The sequence below is a fragment of the Tupaia chinensis genome, unplaced genomic scaffold (assembly GCF_000334495.1).
Source record: "Tupaia chinensis unplaced genomic scaffold, TupChi_1.0 Scaffold143651_1, whole genome shotgun sequence".
Classification (NCBI taxonomy): Eukaryota; Metazoa; Chordata; class Mammalia; order Scandentia; family Tupaiidae; genus Tupaia; species Tupaia belangeri.
In genome coordinates this window covers 2,706,974-2,734,696 of record NW_006203500.1, presented here as the reverse complement: position 1 = coordinate 2,734,696, position 27,723 = coordinate 2,706,974, and the positions used below count along the sequence as shown (strand labels likewise).

Genomic DNA, 27,723 nt, shown 5'->3' with positions numbered 1-27,723 from the left:
CACCTGGCCTACAATAGTTGAGTATCATCTGACTGAATGGACGGGCTGCCACCTAGTGGTCAGTGTATTCTGCTACCAATGCAGGTTCAGAATCAGCCTCCTGCCTTCTCAGAGTCCCTCAGCCATATTCTCTTCCTCCTTTTCAGTGGTGGCTGATTCCTTTTCCTTCTGGAGATCAGTAAGACAAGGCTGTTGAACTTGAATGTTTATGTTCGTGCTCATGGAAATAGAGGGGCAGCAGCATCTACACATGAGATCCTCATCTCATATTCTAAATGTTGAAAGTTGTTAATTACCTTAATTTCAGCTAACTTTATTTCTTGATTTGTTTTTATAATAGAACAGTTCTACCACCACTAGTGGAAATAAAAAGATTAAATACAGTTTTAGAGGAAATACTTTGCTTAACATTCTTTTAACTAAATAGCAGATCGCTGGATACGGACTAGGGCAATATAAATTGGTTTCTTTTTGTTGTTTTTGCTTTCTGGAAATCCTGATATCATCTGACCATTAAAATACTTCTTTTTCTTATTTTTCATAATGTCAAGTTACTAGTAGCTATTGGTAATAACAGAGATTGAATAAAATATGTCAGAGACTAAACTCTCAATGTTGTACGCCTAAAACACAATCTGGATTATCTGGCTGAAGAAATTAGTTCTGTATCACATTTGCTAAATATGAATAAGGAAAAGTAGTTAATAGAGCTTCTGTAGAAAGGTCCACTTGGTTTCCACCCCGATATAAAGTGGCATAGCTTACTGTGGTCTTACCTATGTACAGCAAACAGGAGAGCCAAAGCTGCCACACACTTTTCTCCTCCTGACAAGTTGTCCATTGGCATAAAGCGTTTGCCTGGGGCCACACAGTTGTAGCTAATTCCCTCCAGGTATGGCTCTTCAGGATTCTCTGGGCTAAGAAATGCCTGAAACACATGTTACTTATTTAGTAATATCAGAATGGCAACCAGTAAATTTCAACTACAAAATTTTCTGTTGGTCAGGTTTTCCTCAATTTTGATATGAAAATACCAATGCCCATGAATACTTTATTCAGTTTCTACATGTACTCATGACAACAGAGTTATCTGGGAGGAAGGTAGAGAGAAAAAAAAATTTTTAAGAGGGATTTTTTGCTATAGGACACATGTGCTCGCCAGAGGGGAAAAGTGAGAAATCACTCCCGGGGGGATGGTCATGCTGTAATCCCTAATTTCAAGTTACTGGGTCCAGGACTCAAACTGTGGCAGACCATATGGGGATGTAGCACCTTAACCACTACACCTGCTGGCCCCAGACAGAATACATTTTAACATACTCAAGGACCAGGCCTTGCCACAGACTGCTGTTCAAACCTCAGCAGCACATGCCACAGTCTTACCCAGTCATCATTCGACTCATTCACTGGTCCATTCACCAGTTACTGAATATCTTTTAGGAGCCAGGTATGATAGAGAGAGCGAGAAATCCTGTTCTCAAAGAGTTCATGGGTTTATTTTGGTCTCACATTACTGAAAATAAATACTTGATTTTCAGTTGAAAGTCTAATATCTGATTCTTCATAATCTCGTGGTCATGAAGGACCATGATAAAACAGAAGCAGAGCATTTGTGTAAATCCTGGCCTGCAATTTATTCCATATACAATCCCACAAGTATTTGCTATGGATATTGATAAGGAAATGTAGGGGTGGTATAACAAAGAGACTACCATTAAAAGGGACATACCTATCTGAACCTGCCTTTAGTTCTTTCCCCCTCCTTAGGCGCTCTGGCCAACTCTATGAATCACCCATTTTCCCAGCATCCTCTACATTATCCTACTGAACCAGAGAGACATAGTTCCATAAAATCAAATTAGTACCAGACAGCAGAATTTCAGAACTGAAGAGAACTTGGAAACCAAATGGTCTAAACGCACTCATATTTCAGACGAAGAAACAAGGCCCATGGAAAGTTCTACTTGTCCAGGCTGGCTAGTATAGAGTGGATGGGATTTAGAACATGGGGTCATTATAATAGATAATCTTCGTTAACTGACTTTACCCTCTAGGTGAGTGAGACAAATAATGTGGCAGTGGCTATTTCCTATCCAAAAAAAAAAAAAGGCAAAAACAACCACCACCATAATAAAATTCCCACCAGTACTTGGGGGTGAAAATACCTACTTGGGCACTGTTGTTTCTGCAGAGCTTCTTGTAGATTTGATCAATTGAGACTGAGACGTGTTCAAAACACTGGCTGAAAAGATCGTATCTCCTCTTTTTCACCTGTTCAAACTCTTGCCTACATATTCTGGCTTCCTTTCTGCTGGCCTCAAATGCTAAGAAAAAATCATTTTTTTTTAAACTTTGGAGAGCACTGAGGGGTTTCTTTTATTTAAACCTTAAGCATAAAATATTTTAAAAATTGGCTCTTTCTGTGTAGATAGCATGTACACAAACATGGTGAACGTCCGTAAAACCAATGGACTTTCTATAAGAAGTGTAGCAAGCACCAACCTCACAAAGTGACACAGTACAAAAAGGGCAAGGATTCTGTGTGCTCAGGGAAAGTGGCATTATGACAGGAAGCAGAATGGCAATAGTGGACACACTAAGCCCATTTTTTAAAAAAAAAAAAAAAAAAAAAAGGTTAAAAACTACAAAGATTGTACTGAGACTTGAACGTGTTCAGCACAATTGCAGATCTAAGAGAATGCTGGTTATTAAGAAATGCATTTTTTTTTTGAGAGGTTTTTGCTATAGGGAGCGTGCACTTGCCAGAAAACAGAGACAGAAAATGAGAAATCCCCCCCCAGGGGGGATGGACATGCCACAATCCCTTCTCCTCCATTCTCCTCTTGGGATCTTGGGCAAGCATGCAAATGCGCCCAGCGTGAGTTTAAGCCACCAGGTCCGAGACTCAAACTGTGGTCGACTACAGGGGAGTCTAGCGATGTAGCCATTACGCTATCTGCTGGTCCTGAAATGCAAGCATTTTGAATTGGGAGGAGAAAAAAAGAGAAAGGGTCAAGTGGTCCAGTTCTAAGCACCTTTTATTATGAAAACAATAAAATCTTGGGGTGCATGTTCACCTCATTTGATTACAGTTGATCTTTTTGTGCGGGAATAAAGTAATACAATTCCCCTTGTGAAGAAATTAAAAAAAATTTTTTTAAATTGGATTTTGAATTCAATTATCTTGAATAAATCTGCCTTGAAAATACCTCAACTGGGACCAGCAGATGACATAATAGTTACGTCACTGGACTCCCACGTAACCTACCATGGTTCAAGTCCCGGGCCTGGTAGCTTAAACTCATGCTGGGCACGTGTGCACGCCTGCGTTCTTAAAATCCCGAAAAGAGAATGGTGGAGAAGGGATTGCAGCTTGGCCATTCCCCATGGGGACTAATTTTTCACTTTCTGTCTCTCTAGCGAGCACATGTGTCTAATAGCAAAAATATCTCTCTCTAAAAAAAAGAAAAACCTCAATTATTATTCATTCTAAGAGCATGACTCTTACAATTGATGAGTCCCCCCTTTTTTTTAGTAGGGCTAATTTCTAAATACTGACAAGTTCTAACAGTATTTAATATTATGACTATTCTACTGGTATGAAAAAAATGTATGTTCTAAAATAAGTAATAAACTTGTCTTTAAATTAATGAACATATTCTAAAAAGGAAGAAATTAGAGATTCAGTATTAAAAGCACATATTAATAGAAAGTAACAGAAGAAGAAATACATATAATAAAAAAATACAACCCGGGGGGATGGTTGGCAAATATTATAAAAATTAAAACAAGTATAAATATAATCTTGTTAACAAACTCAATTTCACCATCTGTGGATTCTTGAAACTTGTCTCTGACAGTCTTTAAGTTTTCCAGGGCTCGGAGGTTCGGGGCTGCTGTCTTCAATAGTGTATCTTCCTGGGATGCTACTTGCTGCAGCAGGAATCTAAGGTGGGCCTCGACTTCTTTATCAGATTGTAGAGCCTATTATGGGCAAAGAACAATGCTGACTGGCACGCTTTCTACATCTGTACTGCTTTGGTAAGGCATATAGGGCCCTTCCCTATCTCACATGGGTCCAGCTGTGTCTTTTCCTTCCCTCTCTGCAACCCCTCTCTGGGTTTGGAGCTGCAGTCAGGCACGGTGTTTGTAGCTTTCTGAGTTGGCCAAGACTCTGAGGTCTCTCAGGACTCTAGTGTTGGATGTGCTGCTATTTTGAAATATGCTTTGTTTCTTTACTTTTTAATTTGGCTAAAAAGTTACAATATATATACTACTATCATTTACTTGTTCATAAAAATATTTTTCATTATCTAATAGATATCGAGCATTCAATGCTAGCAACAATTTTTTTTTTTTTGCCTCTAAAGGACTCACAGGGAAATAAGAACTACAAACTGGCATTTACAACAGAGTGAAAAGACCCCATAACAGCTAACTGGGCAAGCATAGGTACTACAGAGCAGAGAGAGGGATCCAACCCCACTAGAGGTACATTTAACCTAGCACCTGAATGATGAATAGAAGAAGTCACTGAAGGGGGAAGGAAGGTGTAGAAGGCACGAGAACTTTCTTCATCTCTCAAAGGGGGCTAATTAACATAGGTAATATTTTAATTCCCTGGGAAGAGAATTATTTGAAAAATATTTGTGAGTAAACTGGTTAATTTGGGTATCTTTAGAAAATAGATTTTTACTTCATACCATATACTAAAATAAATTTCAGGTGAATTAAATTGTTTATTGAAAACAGAAAGCTATAAACAGAAAGAAAATAAGTATGCTTACTCATTAATGGAGAGGGAAAAAGAGTTGTAAGTAGCCCCATTCTGGGGTTATGAGCACTGAAGAGCCTCTGCCCAGACTTCACCCTCCTGTCCTCCAGATCTAGCCAGGAGCCAGGACAAGCCAATCAGGATCCATCTATACTTGAGTTCTGACGGCCCCATTCAGGAATTACAACCACCAAAGACCCTCTGCCTAGACTTCACCCTCCTGTCCCCCAGATCTAGCCAGGAGCTAGAGAATACAATGGAACTCATGGAAACATCAGATAAAGAATTTAAAATATTCATAGTGAGAAGCTAACAGAGATGCAAGAGAAGAGAGATAATGAACTCCAGAAGATACAGGAGAAAAGTGACACTGAATTCCAGGAGGTGAAGTTCTTGCACGATCTGAAAGAGATGCACATAAAAAATAATCAAATGGAATTGTTAGAGATGAAGGCTATAATATGGGAAATAAAAATCTCTCTTGAAAATATCAAAAGCAGATTAGATCATGCAGAAGATCAAATCTCAGATGTAGAAGACAAAACCTATAACAGAGAAAAATTCACCAAAAAGACAGAAAATAACCCAAAAAATTGAGAATAACATTTGAGTAATACTAGATATACCATTAAATTCCCAGACATCCAGATTTTCAGTATCCTAGAAGGTGAAAAAACTAATAAGGGCACTAATAATTTATTCCATGAAATCCTAGAAGAAAACTTTCCAAACCTAGAGAGGCACTCAAATATCCAGACTCAAGAAATACAAAGGACCCCACATAGAATCAACCCAAGAAGATCTTCCCCTAGGCACATCATAGCCAGCTTGACCAAAACTACAGACAGAGACAAGATACTAAATTTTGCGAGAGAAATGTCAAGTTACTTTCAAAGATATCTTGTCAAGCTAATGTCAGACCTCTCATCGGAAACAATACAAACAAGGAAAGAATGGGTAAATACATTCAAAGTATTAAGGAAAAGACAATTTTAACCAAGAATACTATACCCAGCAAGATTATCTTTCATATAGGGAAACAAGACAAAAAACATTCTCAGATAAACAAAACCTGAAAGAATTTACCAATACCAGACCAGCACTCCAAGAAGTGCTGAAGGGAGTGCTATAATAGGAAAACTAAAATCGGACACATAGAAATAAGAGTACAAAAAAGAACCAAGAGGGACCAGCAGTTAGCGTAATGGCTATGTCGCTGAACTCCCATGTAGTGGACCGTGGTTCGAGTCCCAGACCTGGTAGCTTAAATTCACACTGGGTGTGTGTGTGTGCATGCCCAAGATCCCGAGAGGAGAATGGAGTAGGGACTGTAGCGTTGCCATCCCCCCCGAGGGGCGATTTCTCGTTTTCTATCTCTCTGTCTCTGTCTTTTTGGTGAGCACACGAGCCCTATAGCAAAAAACTCTCAAAAAAATAAAATAAAAATCAAGAGAATGGCTAGCCTAAGGTAGGACTAAGTCTAGGTTGAATGTTAACTTCCAGAGTTTAAAAGAAAGATCAGACCACAGTAACACTGCAAATTCAACATAAGAGAGATTAATTACGAGTCTGAACTAGTGAAATAGAATTTTTTTGACTTTAGACTAAATCATTACTGATTTTCTTTGATGCTTTGATTTCTATATTTAAGGATTTTTGTCTTCTCTTGAACCGTTGATAGGTTCATCTACCTACTATTTGAACTGAATCCTAACCTTTTTACTGGCTTTAAGTTTTAAGCAAATTCCTCAACATTTTTAAATTTTGATCTGTTAAAACTAAAACTGTTTTTCTTGAAATAAAAAAATGCATTAAAATACCTATTAATACCTATTTAAAGACTGCAATAAGCTAAATAGCCATAGTGAGGTGCTACTTTCTAGTATGTTCACTTTACTCAGAGGTTTACTCCTAAAGTGAGGCATGTGTTCATAGATATGTATAAATCAGCTGTGCTTGCTATTGAAAGTTTTAAAAATTAATTAAGATCTTTAGTGAATCAATAAGATGTGAAAAAAAAGGGCATGGAAAACAACTGTTGATACCAGAGAATGTGGGAGAACGGGGGGAATTGGCAGAGGACGAGAGGTAGGGAATCAAGGAAGGGAAAGAAAAAAGCAATATATAACAAACAAGAAATAGAAAATTATTTGTTGATGATAATATGTATGGTAATATTCTTGATTGAGCCAATATACAATATATTCTGGATAGAAAATACCATTTTGTATACTATATTGATGTATAGTAAATGACCGTAAATAAATAAACAAATTAATTAATAAAAGGGAAAAAATGAGGAAGGACAGAACTTCCTAAACATAAAAGTGAAGGGAGAAAGCATTAAATGGAAGACTATAGACAGACAAAAGCTGCTTTCTGATTTTCAAAAGATGCCACAGATACAATCACAGAGTCCAAAAGTTTGTTTTTTTTTTTGGAGTGGTTTTTGCTACAGGATGCGTGCGCTCTCCAGAAAGACAGAAAGCAAGAAGTCACCCGCCCCCCTCCGCCCCCATGCCACAATCTCTTCTCCTCCATTCTCCTCTTGGGATCTTGGCCACGCACATGGACCCAGCATGAGTTTAAGCCACCAGGTCCGGGACTCCAACTGTGGTCAACTCCGTGGGAGTCCAACAACATAGCCATTACGCCAACTGCTGGTCCCCAGAATCCAAAAATTCTAAAATATTGTATTAACAACATAAGGGATGGCGAGGTGTGGTGGTCCTGCCACTCAGCACCCACTGTTTCTGCTTTCCTGACACGTGCTTCTGATTTCTGGCTGTTTCTGGCTTGATAGACCTACTTCTCTCTCATGGATCCCAAACACTACGGATGGATCTGCGTGGTCTAAGGCCAAGTCCACCATCCCCTCCCCACACAGTAATTGGTTCAGGAATGAGCATGTGACCCTATTCAGGCCATTATGATGATAGGACAGTTGTGGGGTTTTGTAGGAAAATCCATCCTTCATCTCTGCACACTACAAAAGGCAGCCCTGCTCTTCTCTGAAGACTGTGGCTGTGTGGCAGGAGGGCAAAGGACAGGACAGTAATTTTGCCCTTGTGAGAGCAGCAGCCTCTGGATGAAACCAACACACAGAGCAATGCACGGCTACCAGAAGAACAGGGAAACGAGGTCAGAGTGGCCAAGTTACAGGAACAAGTTACAGATCCAGGTCTGTGCTTGCAGCTGGGGAGGGCTAGCCACCTACTGGCTACGGGGCTCTGTCTGGGAGAAGCCCCATGCCTGTTGAGGGTACTGCCCTAGGACACTGACATGGCGCTGAGGATGCTGGAGTAGCCAGCTACTTCTTTTCATTGCAGGACTTCGCAAACACTTTAATATTGATTTTCAATTTCCAAGTAGGAACTAAACTTTTTTATCTGAGACGAAGTCTTGTCAATTACCAGCACTGGCCTCAAACTCATGATCCTTCTGCCTCAGCCTCCCAAACAGCTGGGATTATAGGTACATGCCACTGCATGCTGAAATATTTAAAAAGTAACCTATTTACTATTTTGTGCTACTCTTGTGTACCCTATGGTACTTGATTAATATGTATGATATCACTATAAATTGATGGTGATAATTAATGATAGATGTTATATATATATATATATATATATATATATATTATATATTTGGTCTTTATTCAAAGTTCCTGGCAAGACAAAGCTCCTAAAACCTTTGAAATTTTCTGTTGGGAACGAGAGGAACATCTCAGTCACTCTTAAGTGTCTTCTCCACCAAACCTGAGTTTATGCTAAAGAGCTGACTCCTAGAGGCTGGGCACTGGCTTCCAGGAGAACCAATCACAGTCTCGTGATTAGAACTTTTAGTCCCTCTCCTTTGGAGAGTGTACTTAGGGGAAAGGCCAACGATTTAATCACTCATGCCTATTTTATGAAGTCTGTAGGAAGATCTCCAAACAATGGGGTTCAAAGAACATCTAGGGTGGTGAACCCATGGAGGTGGTGGGAAGGTGGTGTGCCTGGCGGCAGGAGCATGAGAGCATGGAAGCATGGAAGCTCTGCATCCCTTCCCCATGCATTGTCCCATGCATGTCTTCCAGTGTAGCCTTCCTGAGTTGTATCCTTTATAATAAGCAGACAAATATACATATTTCCATGATTTCTATGAGACATTCTAGCAAATTATCAAACCTGAGGTGGGGGCTGTAGAAACCACTGATGTATAACCAGTCAGCCAGAACTATGTGAGGCCTTTCTTCTCTTTTTTTCTCTTTAATTTTGTTAAGGGCACATGCACTTGCCAGAGAGAGAGACAGAGAGAGGGAGAAAGTACCTGCCAGGGGTATGGCCATGAGGCAATCCCTTCTCCATTCTTCTCTTGGGATTCTGGGCATGCACATACACATACCCAGTGTGTTTCTTAAGCGGTGCAGTTGGCCGTGTGGGATCCCACCACCCTTACCACCATGCCACTAGCTAGCCTAGCCTGGAATTTCTGACTGGCGTGAAACTGTGGGCCATCTTGTAGAACTGGGCACTTAACTTGTAGGGTCTGATGCTGATTCCACATAGGATGAGACAGAACTGAATTGCAGGATACCTAGCTGATGTTCAGGGAATTGGAGAATGGCTTGGTGTGGAAGAGACCCACATTTACTTGGCCAAAGTGGCCAAAGTGTTGTTACTACAGATAAACAGCTGATTTTTCCTTTATATATTGGGTTATATATTTTTGCATAGAAAAATATATCATGACTTTTCTGATGATCCAGTATTTTTCAAGAAGCATTAGAAACTCTACTATTAAATAAAAGAACTTATACTCAATCACCTAAAAATGGTTCTGTAGTATTTAAATATTACTGTAAGTTAAGTCATAACAAAAGTTTTTCAGTTACCTTCAAATCTTGTCTTAGAGAGCTGTAATCTATTTCAATGGCTTCTTCTTTTTCGTAGATATCAATTGTGGCCTGGGTACTTTCTGCTTCAGTTCCCAGCTGAAAAATATGTGGAACACTTTGTTATCTGAAATGCTGATTTCTACTCATCTGATTGCCTTCAGTCCTCCAGTTGCTTGTCACCTCATTTGGATTAAAAGCTGACACCCCTGGGGCCAGCAGGTGGTGTGGTAGTTGAGGTGCTGGACTACCACATGGCCAACCATGGTTCAAGTCCCAGATCCATGTCTTAAAAATCATGCTGGATGTGTATGCATGTGTGCCCAAAATCCCAGAAGGCGAATGGAGGAGAAGGGATTGCAGTATGGTCATCCCTCCAGGGGTTATTTCTCACTTTCTCTAGCAAGCACATGGGCCCTATGGCTAAAACCTAAAAAAAGAAAGCTGACACCTGACAGTCTTGTGATGGCATGCAAGGCCCTTGTAACTTCAGAGTGCCAAGTGTCCCGTGCTGACTCTGCTCCTTAACTACAGCAGCAGTGCCCACCTCAGTGCCAGTATACTGCCCTCTGCCTGGACACTGTCCCCTAAATGCTGGCAGCTCTTCAGCTCTGACCTTCTCTACTCACTGACAGCGTTCTCTCAGGCCGTCCCTGGCCTCTCCATCTAAGACTGCAAACTCCATTCCACTACCACTCTGCTCTTTCTTGTTTATTTATTTTACTTAGCACATATCAACACCTAATGCCTAAGTATTTTATTTGTGTATAGTTTGCCTGTCTCTCCCGGATTAGAATGTGAAGAGGCTACTGGCCATTATGTTCACTGTTGTATTTTCAGTGCCTGGTACAATGACTGACAACATTTATTTCAATTTCAGTACCTATAAGGAAGGAACAGAAGAGAAGGAACAAATAAACCAGTACTTATTCAGTTGTACACTGGCCTTTGGTGTAATGCTGATATCAAAACCAGGACTCATAAATCAAGACAGGAAAAAAAACCCTTGTCACTCACTCCTTTAAAGCTATTCTCAGCTGAAACATACTCAATGAAACTACTGTCAGAAGTCAGTCCACATTTTATGTAATGCATATATGTTAAACAGTTCACACCAAAGCTGAACTTGAATACAAAATGTTATGTTGAAGCTCTAATTCTCAGGATTCCTGTCCACGTGATCTGACATCCTCTTTCCTATTAAATGTCTGTGTAAGTCACCTGGTGCCCAGCTACTCAAGACTGTGACCTGTGGTCTAGGGCTAACAACAGCATCAGAAGAATCATCTTGAAGGTTCCCTAACTGAAAGAACAATGGCACAAAAGCAGCAACAGTGTTACTAACATTTATGCAGATACCAGTCATCAAACTGCTTCCTCCTCTATTCCATTTTATAATAAAACCTTAGTAAAATTAACCTTGCCTTTTTAAAAATAATTATTTTATTTGTTATCATTATTATTCTTTAATTTGATCAAAGAGAGACCACAGACAGAAGGACTGTGAGAAAGCAAGCCACTAGATTTGGGACTCATACCTGTGGTCAGCCATGTGGGAGTCCAGAGCCTTGACCATCACACCACCTGCTGGCCCCAATTACCTTGCCCTTTTTTTTCTTTTTATAATCCTTTTTTTTTTAAAAAAATTTACCTTTACTTATGTATTTATTTGACCAGAGAAAGAGAAAGAAAGTGAGAAAGCAAGCTGCCAGGTCTGGGATTTGAACCGTGGTCAGCCATGTGGGAGTCCAGCACCCCTTAGCCATCTTACCACATGCTATCCCCTACCTATAGCCCTTTAATTTTTTTTTTTTGAGAGGTTTTTGCTGTAGGACCTGTATGCTCACCAGAAAGACAGAGACAGAGAGACAGAATAGAAACCAGCCCCCAGGGAAGATGGCCAAGCCTCAACCCCTTCTCCTCCATTCTCCTCTCGGGATCTTGGGTACACACACACACGTCTGGCGTGAGTTTAAGCTACTGAGTCCGGGACTCGAACCATGGTTGACTACATAGGAGTCCAGGGACATAACCATTATGCCAACTTGCCTTTTAAACAGATTGTCTATTTTTATTTCCCTGTAGTGTAATAAATCTTTTTTTTTTTTCCTTTTCCTACCCACCTCTGCTGGTAACAGACCTTTCTTTGCCTGTTCTCCATATCCAAAAGAGGTATGGGACCCACAATAAGTCAATCAGAATTCCTCCCTAGGATTTTCTGAGAGAGGGCAGGGGAAAGCTCTCTTCTCCCTCTGGAAAGTCAGTGGTTACAGCTGCAGCCTTGTGGAGAAGGCTGATCTGAAAGAATGAAGCTAATATACACTGAGTTAGGAAGTGTTCTGATGGCACTCAAATTCTTGGAGACTGCCTCTCCTCCAGCTCTATCCCTTTATTACCACATTTTTTCCTTCTTTTTAAAATCGTAAAGCCATTTGAGTTGGATTTCCATCACTTGTGACCAGGACTCATTCCTTTTCCTTACCTTCTTTCTAGATTATGATCTCTGCTAAAGCAGACAAGAGAAGATATTTTAGTCTGATCAAACCAGAAGGATGCTGTGAGAAGTGGTCAGTATTAGCAAGAGGAAAGCTTGTTTTATTGATGTTTCATTCTAAAGAATCCAAACGACCTATGGCCTCTTTGGGAATAGAAAAGTAGATGAACCTAAATGGATTCCTGAGTGTCTGGTGGCAGAGCAGTAAGATGGGTATGAAAGACCAGAGAGAAGACTCACTAACATCCTCAGGAAGAACTAAAAGATGGCTTGGGAGGCAAACCGAAAACTAATTTCACTGTTCTCTGAATTAGCTAAATTCTTTCTTAACCTAAGAAGCAGAACTAGGGGCATGTAACTCCAGCCAATCTCAGTGTCCTACATAACACAACTGTGAAAAAGAAAACAGGCAGCGCCAGTCAGTGATGTGGTGGTTAGGGCAGCTAGATCTCACATGGCTGATTGCAGTCTGAGCCCAAGAACCAGTGGTTTGGAAAATATGCCAAGCATGCTCAAAATCCCAAGAAGAGAATGGAGGAGAGCAGAATGCAGCACAGCCATCCCCCTTGGAGAGCGCTTTAACCAAAAAAAAAAAAAAAGGGACGCCTAAAAAAAAAAAAAAAAAAAAAAAAAAAGAAAGAAAAAAAAGAAAAGAAAAACAGGCTAGAAATGTCATGCATTAGTGGGCCTTCTTTATTTTTTATTTAAAAAAATTTTTTTTTAATTTTTTTATTTTTTTGCTATAGGGCACATGTGCTCACTGGAGACAGAGAGAGAGAAAGAAAGGTAAGAAAGCATCCCTGATGGAAAATTGCCACATTACATTCTCCTCTTGGAATCTTGGGCACATGCACGCATGCTTGGCTTGAGTTTCAAGTTGGCTTGAGTTCGAGTTGCAACTTGAACATCACAGTTGGCCATGTGAGATCTAGCTGCCTTAACCACTGTGCCCCCAGCTGGCCCCTAGTGGGCCTTGCTTTATATCATGATTCTTTTTGTGTATCCATTTTTGCTCTTCCCACACTCTTACCATGTGCAGATACCCAGTGGGGTGTGCTTCTTCTTAAAACTACCTCGACAGAGTTGTTGGTGAAGGTGCAGAGTCAGACCTCCCCATATATTCCAGAGAATGTTATGAGGGAAGGGAACTGCTGCCAGACACCTTCTACAATGCTTGTGGTTCACTGTGCAAAAATGTTCTTTACTCCAACAGCTTTAATTATCTCATTTCTCTTGGATATTTAATATTAGGTCACTGGGAAAGTCATGACATATTTTTCTATGCAAAAATGCATCATGACTTTCCCAACAACCCAATGTATAGATTACAAACCACTAGTTTATCCTGTAGAACCAGAGACATGGATAAACAAGATGGATAAAAGAACTGGTGAAATGCCTAGTTCTATTGGATGACAACTGATTTGCTCTTTTTTCCTCCTAGGAGATTTCTCCCTTCCCCTAAAGGGGCTACAAAACAAGCGGAAGGATAAACATTCAAAGGGCATTACATTTCATTGCATACAAATGCACATTTTTTTTTTTTGATGACAGAGAGAAGTGGGATATTGAGAGTGGGAGAGAGAAGTTTATTTTATTTTATTTTTTTTGAGAGGTTTTCGCTATAGGGCACGTGCGCTTGCCAGACAGACAGAGAGAGACATAGAGACAGAAACCGAGAAATCACCCCCCAGGGAGGATGGCCACGCCACAATCCCTTCTCCTCCATTCTCCTCTTGGGATCTTGGGCATGCACGCACACGCGCCAGGCGTGAGTTTTAAGCCACCGGGTCCAGGACGTGAACCGCGATCGACTATGTGGGAGTCCAGCGACATAGCCATTACACTAACTGCTGGTTCCCAAGAGTTTATTTTTGACAGGGTCTCTCCATGTTGCAAACTGCCCTAAGTTTGCAGGAAGCTAGTACTACAGGCACACACAAATTGCTTGCAGCCTGTTCAGGCTCATCTTAGAATCAAAACAGGCCTCCCATGCGCTCCCTAGCCTGGCACAGCAGCACCTACCACTTGTGCCACCCTAGTTGGGCAACTACACATATTTTAAACTCATTTGCTAGAATACCTCCACTTCAATGATGTCATCCAGTGACCCCAACAAAAGAATTATTTCAATGTCTTGAACTTTGCAATCAAGCAGCATGTTATGCTTCTCTAATCGTTTCTGTTCCAGAGAAGATTGCATAATTACAACTTCTTTTTGCAATTTTCCCACTTCCCTGTAAATACATAGATATGAAAAAGTCACTTTATTCATAATGTAAATTTGTACCAAGGAAGAAAAATGTGTTATAAACTTAAATTTTAAAAAGATAATTTCCCCTGCCCCGTGCACTCACAATAAGTTCTATCATTCTCTCATTGGTGCCTGTCATTTAAACACTGACACTCCCAAGAAAGGCCATGAATGTAGTAACTAATTTAAGGGACCACTTTTCAGTAATAAACATTGCTTTAATCAGGGTTGCAAAGATACAGTGCTTTCCTAGTTACTTTGTTTTAAAATCTGTACAACTTTCTTTTTCTTTTCTTTTTTTTTTGGAGAGGTTTTGCTACAGGGTGCGTGCGCTCACCAGACAGACAGACAGAAAGCGAGAAATCACCCCCCAGGGAAGATGGCCACACCGCAATCCCTTCTCCTTCAGTCTCCTCTCGGGATCTTTGGCACACACACACACACACACACACATGCGGGCGCCCAGCGTGAGTTTAAGCCACCGGGTCCAGGATGTGAACTGCGGTGGACTACATGGGAATTCAGCGGCATAGCCATTACACTAACTGCTGGTTCCAAAATCTGTACAATTTTTCAAGCTGTATTTCTCCCTCAAATATAAACTCTATATTTAGAACCTTGAACTAAGAAAATGCCTCTTAGTAAGAGAAATGGCACTGCCGAGTAGGTCATTACACACCTAATAACCTGAAGCTTACTATTATGCTAATATGATGCTGTCTACCTGAAACTGAGGGTGAGGATTTACAAGTTGGAACAACATGGATTTTAAGGAGGATTCAGAAAAAGAAGTAACAGAAATAACAATAATAAAGAAGAGATTAAGAACTATATAATTTAAGAATAAGCAGAGAAACAGATAAATTATTCTGTTCAAAATACAAAGGAGGGGAATCAAGAACAAACAAACTTTAATTCCACCTAACAGTCTTAAATATAGGAACCAGCAGATGCTATAGCGATTACATCACTGGACTCACATGTAGTTGATTACAGTTCGAATCCCAGACTGGTGGCTTAAAACTCATGCTGGCCACATGTGCATTGTGTGCCCAAGATTCCCAGAGGAGAACGGAGAAGGGATAGTGGCACGGCCATTCCCCCTGGGGGATCATTTCTCACTTTCTGTCTCTCTGGTGAGCACACATGCCCCATAGCAAAAATCTTTCTCAAAAAAACCCAAAAAAACAAAAAAACAAACAAAAAAAACTTAAATATAGAACTTTCTGGCTATATTTTGAAACACTAAAGGTCTTTGGACCATGAGGAAAATTGTGAAAAGCCAAGAGGTTGAGCAAAAACAGAGCTCATTTCACCTGATCTCTTATGGATGTGTCAGTCATAAAGGAAAGCAAATGTCATTTTGGTCAGCCAGCCAGCAGGTTTGAAGTACTGTCATTGTCATCATGGTAAACACATGCTTATCACGTGCTAGGTACTGTTCTAACTGCCGTATTAATACTAACTCATTTAATGCTTATAGCTATTCTCTGAAGCATCCCCATTTTACTGATGAGGGCAGTAAGGGACAGTATGTAAGCAGCCAAATGGAAATACGAACCCAGGCAGTATGGCTCCAGTTCTATGTGTGCAAACAGGCTAGAGGGAGATACCCCTGTGGAGGCTGATTTAGGGCAGGGACCTTACACAGGTTCAAGTTTTATCTACCACAAAGAATGAGTCACTTTAAACAACTTACCACCTTTCTTGATTTTCCCCAAAATTGTAAAGGTGTGATGTGGAACCAAGAGCAGCAAAAGGCAAATATGTAAATATAACTTCATACTATAAATTTCAAATTTGTCTGTACACGTTTATAACTCTGGTTAGGTCTTTTGAATCGATGAATTCTTAATTACCTATCAATAGCCAGAAACTTCTTCCGTTCCTCTTCAATTTGAGTTTGAACTTCCTCAATGTGGGAATTCTGAGTGACAACTATGTCCTTAAGCTGCTGCCGCTTTGCCATGAGTTCATCCACAACTTGTAGACACTTTTCTTCAGCCTGGATGGAGAGGATTTGCACTGTAGATTTACCATCTTTTATGTGGCTTATTATCACTAAAACCAAACCATCATTCCAAGATAAACCTCCTATCCTATGTGCTGCTTGAGCTTCAATCAAACTGCGGGACCCACTCTCATGATATACTTTTTGGAAAGTGATAATCCTGCCTTCCTTTGTCCTTGGTTTGAGATACATTCCTCCTCAGCTCACTGCCATTTGACTTCATTCCCATTGTGCAATGAAAGTCTTCTTGTTATTATGACCTCTAACCGGCAACCTAACAGACATGTTCCAGACTTTACCATATAGAGCCTTTATCACTTCCTCCTTCCTAGAATTCTGGAGCCTCTACAATACCACTTCTCCTGGCTCTACTCATAACCTAATGACCAGCTTCCAGAAAGCCTGTGTTGTTCCACTATGCACTTCCTGCTGGAAGTCTCAACCATTCCCATATGGTTTCAGTTTGCTCCCACAGCAACAGAATCCTGTCTCCAGTCTAGACTTCTCCCCTTACCTACAGATTCTTTACCTGCCAGAAGTTGTCATGGACACCTCAACCTCTACAGGCCTAGACTCATCTCTTCCTAACCTGCTTCTCCATCCAGTCACCCAAGTGAGAACTCAGGATCATTCATGCCATGCCCCTTGCCTTCCCTCTTACTTCAACATCCAGTAATTCATGAAGTTCCGCTGATTTTAAGTATTTCTCAAATCTCCCTCATACCCCTTCTATCACTATGATGACCTTTCAGGGGCTCAACAAATGTTTATTCATGAAGGAAGTCATAATTTCAATGAAAAGGCACCTTATGTTCACATTATTAATTACCTTTTTTAGGTTATCAATGTCTTCACTACCTTTCTGGATCGTTTCTTTTAATGTGCTGATCTTATTCAGTTTCTTCTTCAGCTGATTGCGACTATATTCGAGTTGAATATTAAGTCGAGTTTTCTGTTTTTCAAATTCTAATCTAGTATAATAAAGTCAAGCATCACAAGTGGTAAGCAGAGTGCTTTGATTCTTTTTAATTTAATGTTTCTTATGGACAATTTTAACGAATACAAAAGTAGAAGGAATACTGTAATGAACTGCCATGTAACTCTCACCTTCCATCGTAATTATCAATTCATGGTCAGTCTTGTTTCATCTATAACCCCTCTCATCACCCCTCCCTACCACTGAATTATGTGAAGCAAATTCCAGATATCACATAATTTCATCTGTAAATATTTATTTTTTAAGAGAGAATAACTTTATATTAACAAATTTGACAATTCAGATAAAATAAATGCATGAATTCTTTGAAAGACACAAACTATCATAGCTCACCCAAGAAAAAAAGATACTCTGATTTGCCCTATGTATATTAAGGGTTTTACTGGCAAATTTTACCAAACGTTTAGGGAAGAAACATCGCCAATTCTAAGCAAATTATTCCAGGGAAGAGGAAAGAAAAGTTCCTAGCTCATTTTATGGGTCTGGCATTACTCTGATATCAAAATATATCAAAGATATTACAGGAAAGGAAAATGTGTCATAACTTTTCCATCTACCTAACATATAGTAAAAACAACAGTACAGGTCACTACTCACTCATGAACAGAGATACAAAAATCCTTAACAAAATTTTAAAAAGTGAAATAAAAAGAAAACTGAAAAGGAGAATACATCATGACCAAGTTGGAATCATCCCAAGAATGCAATGTATAGTTAATAGTTTAAAAAAATCACTTGATGTCCTGTTGTGTTTACTATATATTAGGTCGGTGGAAAAGTCATAACACATTTTTGTATAGAAAAACAAAAAAACATGTAGTAACTTTTCCAATGACCCAATAGTATTATACAATTTATTTACTATGTAAACAAAATAAAAAAGAGAACGCCTCATATAACATCTCAATAGATACCAGAAAAAGTATTAGACAAAATTCAAGTAATTTACAATTAAAAAACATTTCTGTAAAATAGGAAAGGAAGGGGAACTTCAACATTATAAAGGTACCCTGAAGTTAGTATCATATTTTACTGTGTAAGACTGAATACTTTGCCTCTAAGACTAGAAATAGGACAAAATGTCTGCTCTTACCACTTTTGTTCAACACCATACTAGAGTTTTAGTTACTGCAAATAAAGCAAGAAAAAGAAATAAAAGAGTGCAGCACTAAAGAATAACAGTTAAGCACTGTGAATAGGAGCTGGATTCTACATAGCCAACCATAGTTTGAATCCAGCCCTGGAGGCTTGAAAAACATGCTGCGTGTGCCCCAAGTCATAATGGAATGGAGAAATGGAAGAAAAAGAATTGTGGCATGACCACCCCCCCTTGGGGAGTTCTCTCTCTCTCTCTTTCTATTAAGTGCATGTGATCTCTGGCAAATAAAGAAAAAAAATTGTTTTTCAATAAAGAAAAAAAGAAATAAAAGATAAATTGGAAAGGAAGAAATAAAACTTGATTCACTAACAATCTGATTATCCACACAGAAAGGGATAAGGATAAGCTACCAGAACTAAATTTAGCAAGGTTTTAGGATACAAGGTCACTTTACAAAAAACCAATTAATTTCAATATACCAACAAGAAACTTAAATTAAAAAATTTAAATTATTCCACTTATAATAGCACAAACATATGAAGTACCTAGAAATTAATGTAACCAAATATGTACAAGATATGTACACTGAACACTAAAGAGCACTGACAGAAATTAAGAAAGCCCTATCCAAAGGAGACTGATACCATGCTCATGGATCAGTACTGTTAAAATGTCAATTCATCCCAAATGGAAGTACAGACACATCACCAGCCCAATCAACATCCCCAAGTTGATCTACTGATGCATCACAATCCCCATCAAAACCCCCATATTCATCTATAGATACAACATAATGCCAATAACAGTCTCAGGGAGCTTTTTCTAGAAATTGGAAAGCTGATCCTAAAATGCACATGGAAACATGAAGGACCTATAAAAAACAGGGGCATGACCTTTCCTGTCTACTGCTGTATCCTAGGTGCCTAGTAGGGTGCCTGGCATGTGGGAGGCAAGCAGTAAGTATGTGTTGAATGAACGAAGTATAGAGGAACCATAGCAAATAAAATCAGAGGAAGTGGGCCAAAATGTTGATAGTTATTATTTCTAGGAAATGCATTTTCTGTATTTCCTCCAAAAGGCACATATCACTTTTATATTTATTTGAACACTATATGTGAATAGTTAATACATGCATGTTACAAAATCCAAAAACATTAAGAATATGCAAAAAGTCTCTTACTCATCCTCTCAGTCTCCCCAGAGGCAGCCATTCTTGCCATCTGTAAACATCGCATGTGTATTTTCCCTCCAGTGTGATCTGTTTTCTGATTTTTTTGGTGATACTTTTGCCATACAGTTTTTTTTTCATTTCTATAAATTTGCATTTTGTCAATCTTTTCTTTTATGAACTTCTGGGGTGTGTCATAGTGAAAGGCTTTCCCTAACTTGAAGTTATTTTTAAAAATTCTCTTATGACTTATTTTAGTGTTTTTACTAGTATTTTATTCCCTCCCCCCCTTTTTTACATTAGAGTTTTCGATTCAGCTAGAATTCATCTTATTCTAAGGAAGGAGAAAGGGATCCAAAAGGCTTTTTCCAAGTTGCTACCACTTGAGTACCAACATGATTTATAGAGAAATGTATCTTTTCTCCACTCACACAGAATATTGAATTTCTCCTTATAAATCAGAATACCTCAAGGTTTATACTGTTTCAGCTTCTGGGAGTTCATTACCTTTTCTAGATTTCTTGGCTTATTCAGTAGGTGAACTCTATAATCAGCTTATCCAGTTAAGAAAAAAAAAAAAACCTGTCCATAAATGTATTGAGATGATAGTCAAATTATAGATTAATTTAAGGAAAACCAACTTATTTATAATAATGAGTTTTCATACAAAAGAACTTTTGTTTGAAACTCACTTTTAAATTAATTTTTAGTTTTATTTTTTCATACTAATATTTATATTCAGTCAAATCACTGAATTCTCTCATTTCTAATAGTTTTTTTAATTGGTTCTCTAGGGCTTTCTAGAATTAAAATACATAACATGCAATAGTGATTAATTCACCTTCTTTCCAAATGTTTACACTTTATTATCCTTTTTTTTTTTTTGGAGAGGTTTTTGTTATAGGGCGCATGTGCTTGCCAGAAAGACAGAAAGAGACAGAGAGACGGAAAGCGAGAAACCACCTCCCAGTGGGGATGGCCTTACCGCAATCCTTTCTCCTCCATTCTCCTCTCGGGATCTTGGGCACACACGCACATGTGCCTGGTATGAGTTTAAGCCACCGAGTTCGGGACTTGAACTGTGGTCAACTACATGAGTCCAGCAATGTAGCCATTATGTCACCCGCTGGTCCCATATACTTTATTATTCTTGTCTAATTCTATTGAATAGATTCTCCAGAACATTAGATAATGGAGGTGATACTGAATATTCTTCTCATTTCTGATTACTAGAACATTTCCAGTGTTACTCTGTGAAATCATAATGCTAATTTTGAGTGAGATATATTTTCTCATATCACAATGTCTAATTATTCACAATTTAAGAATTTCTAATCAAGAATTAATGTTAAGGCCCCATAATGCAATGGTTAAGCACTGTGCATAGGCACCTAGATCCCACATGACCTACTGCAGTTTGAATTCCATCCCTGGTAGCTTAAAAAACACACTGGGTGCATGTGCATGCATGCTCCAAATCCTGATGGGATGGAGAAATGGAGGAAAAAGAATTGCATCATAATCACCCCCCTCAGGGGATACTTTCTCTCTCTCTGACAAGTGCAAGCACTCTCTGGAAATTAATTCATTAAGAAAAAAAATGGGATGGTAAATTTTGTGTAAAGTCTTTTTCATCATCTTTAGAGTTGATCATGTTATTTACCTCTTTTGACCATTAATATGTGAATTATACCAATACATTTCCTAACACTGTACCATCTTTATATTTCTGATATGAAGCTACTAGATAACTTTAAATTATTTTGTTGTACTGCTAGTTCCTATTTAACCTTGCTTTATTTGGTTATTTATAGGTGGGATTAATTTATAGTTTCTTTTTTTTTTTTTCAGAAGGATTTTTGCTATAGGGCATATGTACTTGCTGAAGAGACAGAGAGACAGAAAGCAAGACATCACCCTACTCCCACAGGAGGGATAGCCATGCTGAAATCCCTTCTCCTCCATTCTCTGGGATTTTGGCCATGTATACACACATGTCCAGCATGAATTTCAGGCAACTGGGTCCAGGATTTGCACTGTGGTCAGCCATGTGGGAGTCCAGTGCCTTAACCATTACGTCACTGGCTGGCCCCAATTTATAGTTTATTATATGTGTACCTTTTTGAATTTTGGCTTCACTATTATGTTTATTTCATAAACAGATGCATTTATTCTTCAATATACTGAAACATCTTAAATATTGAACAACTGTTTAAACGTTAAACACTGAAGGTACCTATACTTATTAAGTTAGCTGGCTATTTCTGTGAAACCATAGGTACCCAGTGCATTGGGTCCTTAGAAAAGTCATGACACTTTTATTTTCCTTGATAAAAGGTCTCCTTGATTTTTTTCTATCTTAGAGTAACTTTTGGTAATATATTATTTCTTGAAAATTATCAATTTTATCTACATATATTAATATTTACAGACAATGAAGCAGATTAAGTTTTTTTTTTTTTCTTGCCAGAGGGTGCATTTGATCACTGGTGAGAGAAAATGAGAAAGCATACCCCATAGGGAATGGTCGCACCACAAACCCTTCTCCATCTCTCCCTCCTTTTGGGATATGGGGCACACACATATTGATGTGTGTCTTAAGCTATCAGGTCCAGGACTTGAATCACAGGGTCAGCCATGTGGGATCCAGCCACTTTAGCCACCATGCCACAAGCTGGCCCTGTCTTTTTTGTAAAAAAAAAAGTTGTTTTTTTTTTTTTCTATGAGCAAGAAAGACAGAGACAGAACAGGGTTTTGATACTGCAAACCACTTCCAGTTTCAGCCAGGTTCAGATCATGAGCACATGTATGCTCAATGTACTCTGAGCAGTCTTTGATGAGAACCGGGAACCTTCCCATGTGGGTCAGGCTCACAGAGCATCATAGTTTACTTCTGTGCCACTGTCCAGCATGTCATATTCTTTTTTTTTTCTTTTCAGTTTTTGCTATAGGGCATGTGTGCTCACCAGAGAGACAGCGAGAAAGGGAAAGTGAGAAATCACTCTTGAGGATAAATGGTAGCACTGAAATCCCTTCTCCTCCATTCTCCTCTTGGGATTTTTGGGCATGCACACATATGTGCTCGGCATGATTTTCAAGTCATTGGACCCATCGAACCACATAGTCAGCCATGTATGTAACCCCCCTTCCATCTTCGTGGCCTTTTTTTTTTTTTTTTTTTTTTTTTTTTTTTTACATTTTGGATGTTTTATTACCTAAAGTCAAAAGGGACAACACAAAAGCTGTTTTATTTACCAAGCAAGCTCAGTAGACCTACAGAAAGTTTTGGTCCTTTTTTGCTAAGTTGTCAGATGCTTGAAGTAGTTAACTAGACAGCTGTGTTTTACCTTCCGGCTTAACATTTTCGAGGCTGCTGAATAATGTAGATCCTTTTTAGTGGACTGACCTTCTCCAGAGTAGGTGTGGGTTTTTAATGTGCCATGTGCACTGTTGCTGGGAATTTATGGTTGAGCTTGTCCAGTGTGTCATTCAGGGCATCCAGCGCTTGTATTTTGGCAACGTTTGCAATGGCACTTGTTTTCTTTTTTTTTTTTTTTGTTTTTTTTTTTTTTTGTTTTTTTTTTTTTTTGTTTTTTTTTTTTTTTGTTTTTTTTTTTTTTTGTTTTTTTTTTTTTTTGTTTTTTTTTTTTTTTGTTTTTTTTTTTTTTTGTTTTTTTTTTTTTTTGTTTTTTTTTTTTTTTGTTTTTTTTTTTTTTTGTTTTTTTTTTTTTTTGTTTTTTTTTTTTTTTGTTTTTTTTTTTTTTTGTTTTTTTTTTTTTTTGTTTTTTTTTTTTTTTGTTTTTTTTTTTTTTTGTTTTTTTTTTTTTTTAATATGCATTCCTCTGGCTTTTACTGCAGGAGAATGTCCCCTTTAGTGGGGAGAGGACTCTTGCACTTCGTTTGCCATAGCGCTGCCCCTGTTGGTGCTCTGGAGGCCAAGTCACATGTTTTTTAAATAAGCAGTTCACGTATAATTATGTCCCCAGTCTCTTATTTTGGATATCTGTGCTTTCTTAAAGACTTAAGGAATAAAGGTATTGGTTCTCTTTATAAGAATATTAATTTTAGAGCCTACTCCATGCTTGGTGATTATGGTAGCCAGATCCCAAATGGAAAAACCTACTATTCAAGTCCCAGACCCAGTGGCTTGAGAAACATGCTGGGTGCATGGGTACGTATGCCTAAAATCCCAAAGGAAGGAGAGATGAAGGGGCTGAGTCATGACCATTCCTCATGGGGGGTGCTTTGTCTTTTTTTTTCTCTCTGTCTCTGTCTCTGGCCAGCAAACACATCCCCTAGCCAAGAAGAAAAAAGTATCAACTTCTACTAGGAAAGAATATGAGGTTTTACTACATTTTTTTTTTGAGAGATTTTTGCTATAAGGTACATGTTCTTGCTAAAGAGAGACAGAAAGAGACAGAGAGGAAGTGAGAAATCACTGCCTTGGGGGATGACCATACTGCAATCTCTTTTCTTCCACTCTCCTCTTGGGATCTTGAGTACACACACACATATACACACCCAGTGTGAGTTTCAAGTTGCGGGTCTGAGACTTGAACCATGGTCAACTATGTGGGAGTCCAGTGATGTAACCATTATGCCATCTGCTGATTCCATTTACTAGGTACTCTTTGATTAACGGAAATAAAGATTATTTCAAGCAAAATACTTCTAAATTATGAAATGTTACTTTTATACACATGCGAGTTGCTTACCAACATCTTTTAGTCAAAATACCTTTTCTGATCAATTTCTTGTTGCTGTTTAACATGTTTGTTCTCAAATTCACGAATATTTTCCACGCCAATCTCTTCACAGAACTGTTTGAAAATATCATCTTCCACCTTTTAAATTATTTTAAAACAACTGGTTTAATAATTAATTTTAAGAAACACATAGACAATGTGTAATATAGGTTTTTCCCTCCATGATTTTTCTGGATTAGTCCAAAAGCTAACGTCACCATGCACTATTGAATGCTGAGGAACCAATGCTCTCTTTTCCTTTAATTCCATAAGTTATGCCTATCTATTTTCAAATTTCTTACTCAAAACACTAAGAAAGCTCATAATTAGCTTTATAGTGCTTTAATTTTATAAATTGTTTAATATAAATTGGAAGAATTCAATTACCTGAGCCTCACCAAAATATAATATTTTACATAAAGAAAATGTTCTTTAAGTGTAATACCACAGAGTCTTAGGTAGTGTAAAGAGTTATAGAGCATAGAATTAAGAACCAAAAATATCTGAAAGGAGTAGAATAAGCAAAATCAAGCAATTAAACCTATCTTACATGTTATTGTTGATTGTTACCTGTCAACCTTTGCTTTTGCACGTATTTAAAAAACCCTAAATTTGGTATTTGGTCTAGAATTGCTTGGTACAAAAGTAATTGCAGTTTTACATTGCTGAAATTTGCCATTCGATACTGGATACATTCTTAAATAAATGTGGTCGTCATACATCACTTTGATGCACATTTCTCACTTTGTATTTTTGCTAATTACTTATTTCTTGATGTTTATATTTATTTTACAGTATGGAAGTGACTTTAGACTAAAAGCAAATTTGAGTTTAAAATGGCTTATAAAGCAGTGAAGACAACTTGCAACATCAACAATGCGTTGGCCCAGAAACTGCTAATGAATGTGCAGTGTGGGGGTGGTTCAAGAAGTTTTGCAGAGGAGATGAGAGCCTTGAAGATGAGCATAGTGGCTGGCCATTGGAAGTTGATAATGACCAATCACTGAAGCTGATCCTCTTATAACTTCATAAGACGCTGAAGAACTTAATGTCAATGGTTCTATGATAGTTTGGCATATCATGCAAATGAAAAAGCTTGATATGTGAGTGTCTCATGAGCTGACAAAATAAAAATAGTCATTCTGAAGTGTCGTCTTCTCTTATTATATGCAACAACAATGAACTATTTCTCAATTGCATTGTGATGTGTGATGAAAAGTATATTTCATATGGTAACTGGGACAACCAGCTTAGTGACTGGCCCAAGAAGCAGCTCCCAAGCACTTCCCAAAGCCAAACTTGTACCTAAGAAAGGCCATGGTCACTATCTGGTAAGGTGTGATCCACTACAGCTTTCTGAATCCTGGTGAAATCATTGTATCTGAGAAGTACGCTCAGCAAATCAATGAGATGCACTGAAAACCACAATGGTCTGTAGCCTGCATTGATCAACAGAAAGGGCCCCAGATTCTTCTCCATGACAATGCCTGATTGTATGTCACAATTCAAAAGTTGAAGGAGTTGGGTTACAAAGTTTTGCCTCCTCCATCATATTCACCTGACCTCTCACTAACCAGATACCACTTCTTCAAGTATCTTGACAACTTTTTGCAGGGAAAACACTTCCACTACCAGAAGGATGCAGAAGATACTTTCCGTTAATTCACTGAATCCTGATCTATGGATTTTTATGCCAGAGGAATAAACAAACTTATTTCTTGACAGAAATATGTTGATTGTAATGGTTCCTATTTCAATGAACAAAGATGTTTGAGCCTAGTTGCAATGACTTAAAATTCATGGTCCAAAATCACAATTGCTTTTGCACCGACCTAATATATTATATATACCATTTAGTACTAAATATAACATTTTATGACCTTATCTATCTTTTCTTGAAATTCTTTAATTCTTTGTTGTCGTTCTTTGATTCCTTCACTCAACATGGTACATTGAGACTCGATATTTAGTAGCTCACTTTGTAGCTGAGATTGTTCCTAATAGCAAAAGAAAAAAACATTCTTTTAACATGGATATTTATATATATAAAGCTAATTATATGTGGCTTTTAGAATAAAAGAGGACTCCATGAGATAAGATGAATTCAGGTATAGCTGGATAACAAAATTAAATATCATACAAATAACTAAAGTATTATAATATAATTTCAACCGTGGGAAAAAGACCTAAAAATTAGAAGATGCTATACAAATGTAATTCCTGAAATTCTGTGTTCTGGTTCTAATTTCCATCAAATTTTATGTAAGTCTATATTACCCGGTAAAAAGCAGCAAGATGCTTCTTTTTAATCATCTCCAGTTCACTCTGTGAATATTTGAGTCTTGTATGAGTTCCCTGTACCAGAGTCTGAACTTGTTTCAAATCTGTTTCCTTGCGGAGTGTCTTCATTAAATCCTAAAAAGGAAGAAAAATATGAGGACATCTTACAACTGAAAAGTACTTTCACCTTTCAAAGCACCTTTAGATGTAATAATTCACTGATACTCATATACTAAATAATCTACCCCTGAATGACTTCCCAACTACTGAGGAAATTAAAACCGAAATCAAAAGATTCATGGAAACCAATGATAATGCATACATGAGTTTCCATAACATATGGAACACAGCAAAAGCAGTCATAAGAGGGAAGTTCATAGCAACTAGTGTGCATGAGAAAAAGATGGAAAGTTGTAAAATGGACAACCTAACCTCATACCTCAGAGAACTGGAAAACCAACAACAAAAAAATCCATAAAAGTCAGGAGAGGGAACCAGCAGTTAGCATAATGGCTATGTCAGAGGAGAAATATGCAATTTCACAGAAGCACAAGACTGATCAGAAAGTTGTAGACTTGCAAATTTTACCAAAAATCAAAGCTTTTCCTCCACGACTACCTGCAATACGTGTTTGCCCTTATAAATGGAGTTTATCCTCACAAATTGGTGCTCTAATTTTTTTTTTTGCCAAGAACGTAATTAAATAACTGATCATATATTTTAAAAAAGAAGAGAGAAAGGAACTAGATAAATTAAATTTGTAATGAATTTGATAGTACTGAATTTTTGGTATATTTGATAGTATATGAAATTTTGGTATATTTTTAGGCAATATACCAACAGACATAATAGAAACACAACACATCATTAGAAGATTCTATGAGTGACTATATGCCAACAAACAAGAAAACCTGGATGATACAGACAAATTCCTAGACACATATAATCTAAAAGCCTGAATAAGCCCATAACAAGCAATGAGATTGAATCAGTAATAAATAACCTTCCAACAAAGAAAAGTCCTG

General features: G+C 38.1%; 1 protein-coding gene and 1 pseudogene across 1 annotated transcript in view; both read right to left on the bottom strand.

Moving 5' to 3' along the window:
• Positions 1-27,723, bottom strand: part of SMC1B (structural maintenance of chromosomes 1B) — a gene marked incomplete at its 5' end in the record, with an annotated part of 88,127 nt that overhangs the window by 7,356 nt on the left and 53,048 nt on the right. Inside the window, 10 exons of the mRNA XM_006164637.1 lie at positions 777-928; positions 2,170-2,324; positions 3,828-3,984; positions 9,651-9,749; positions 14,228-14,381; positions 16,258-16,403; positions 17,239-17,380; positions 24,411-24,517; positions 26,299-26,415; positions 26,696-26,833. Of these exons, the coding sequence (XP_006164699.1) occupies positions 777-928; positions 2,170-2,324; positions 3,828-3,984; positions 9,651-9,749; positions 14,228-14,381; positions 16,258-16,403; positions 17,239-17,380; positions 24,411-24,517; positions 26,299-26,415; positions 26,696-26,833 (1,367 nt within the window). The remainder of the gene's footprint in view (positions 1-776; positions 929-2,169; positions 2,325-3,827; positions 3,985-9,650; positions 9,750-14,227; positions 14,382-16,257; positions 16,404-17,238; positions 17,381-24,410; positions 24,518-26,298; positions 26,416-26,695; positions 26,834-27,723) is intronic.
• LOC102502223 (death-associated protein-like 1) lies at positions 23,029-23,580 on the bottom strand (annotated as a pseudogene).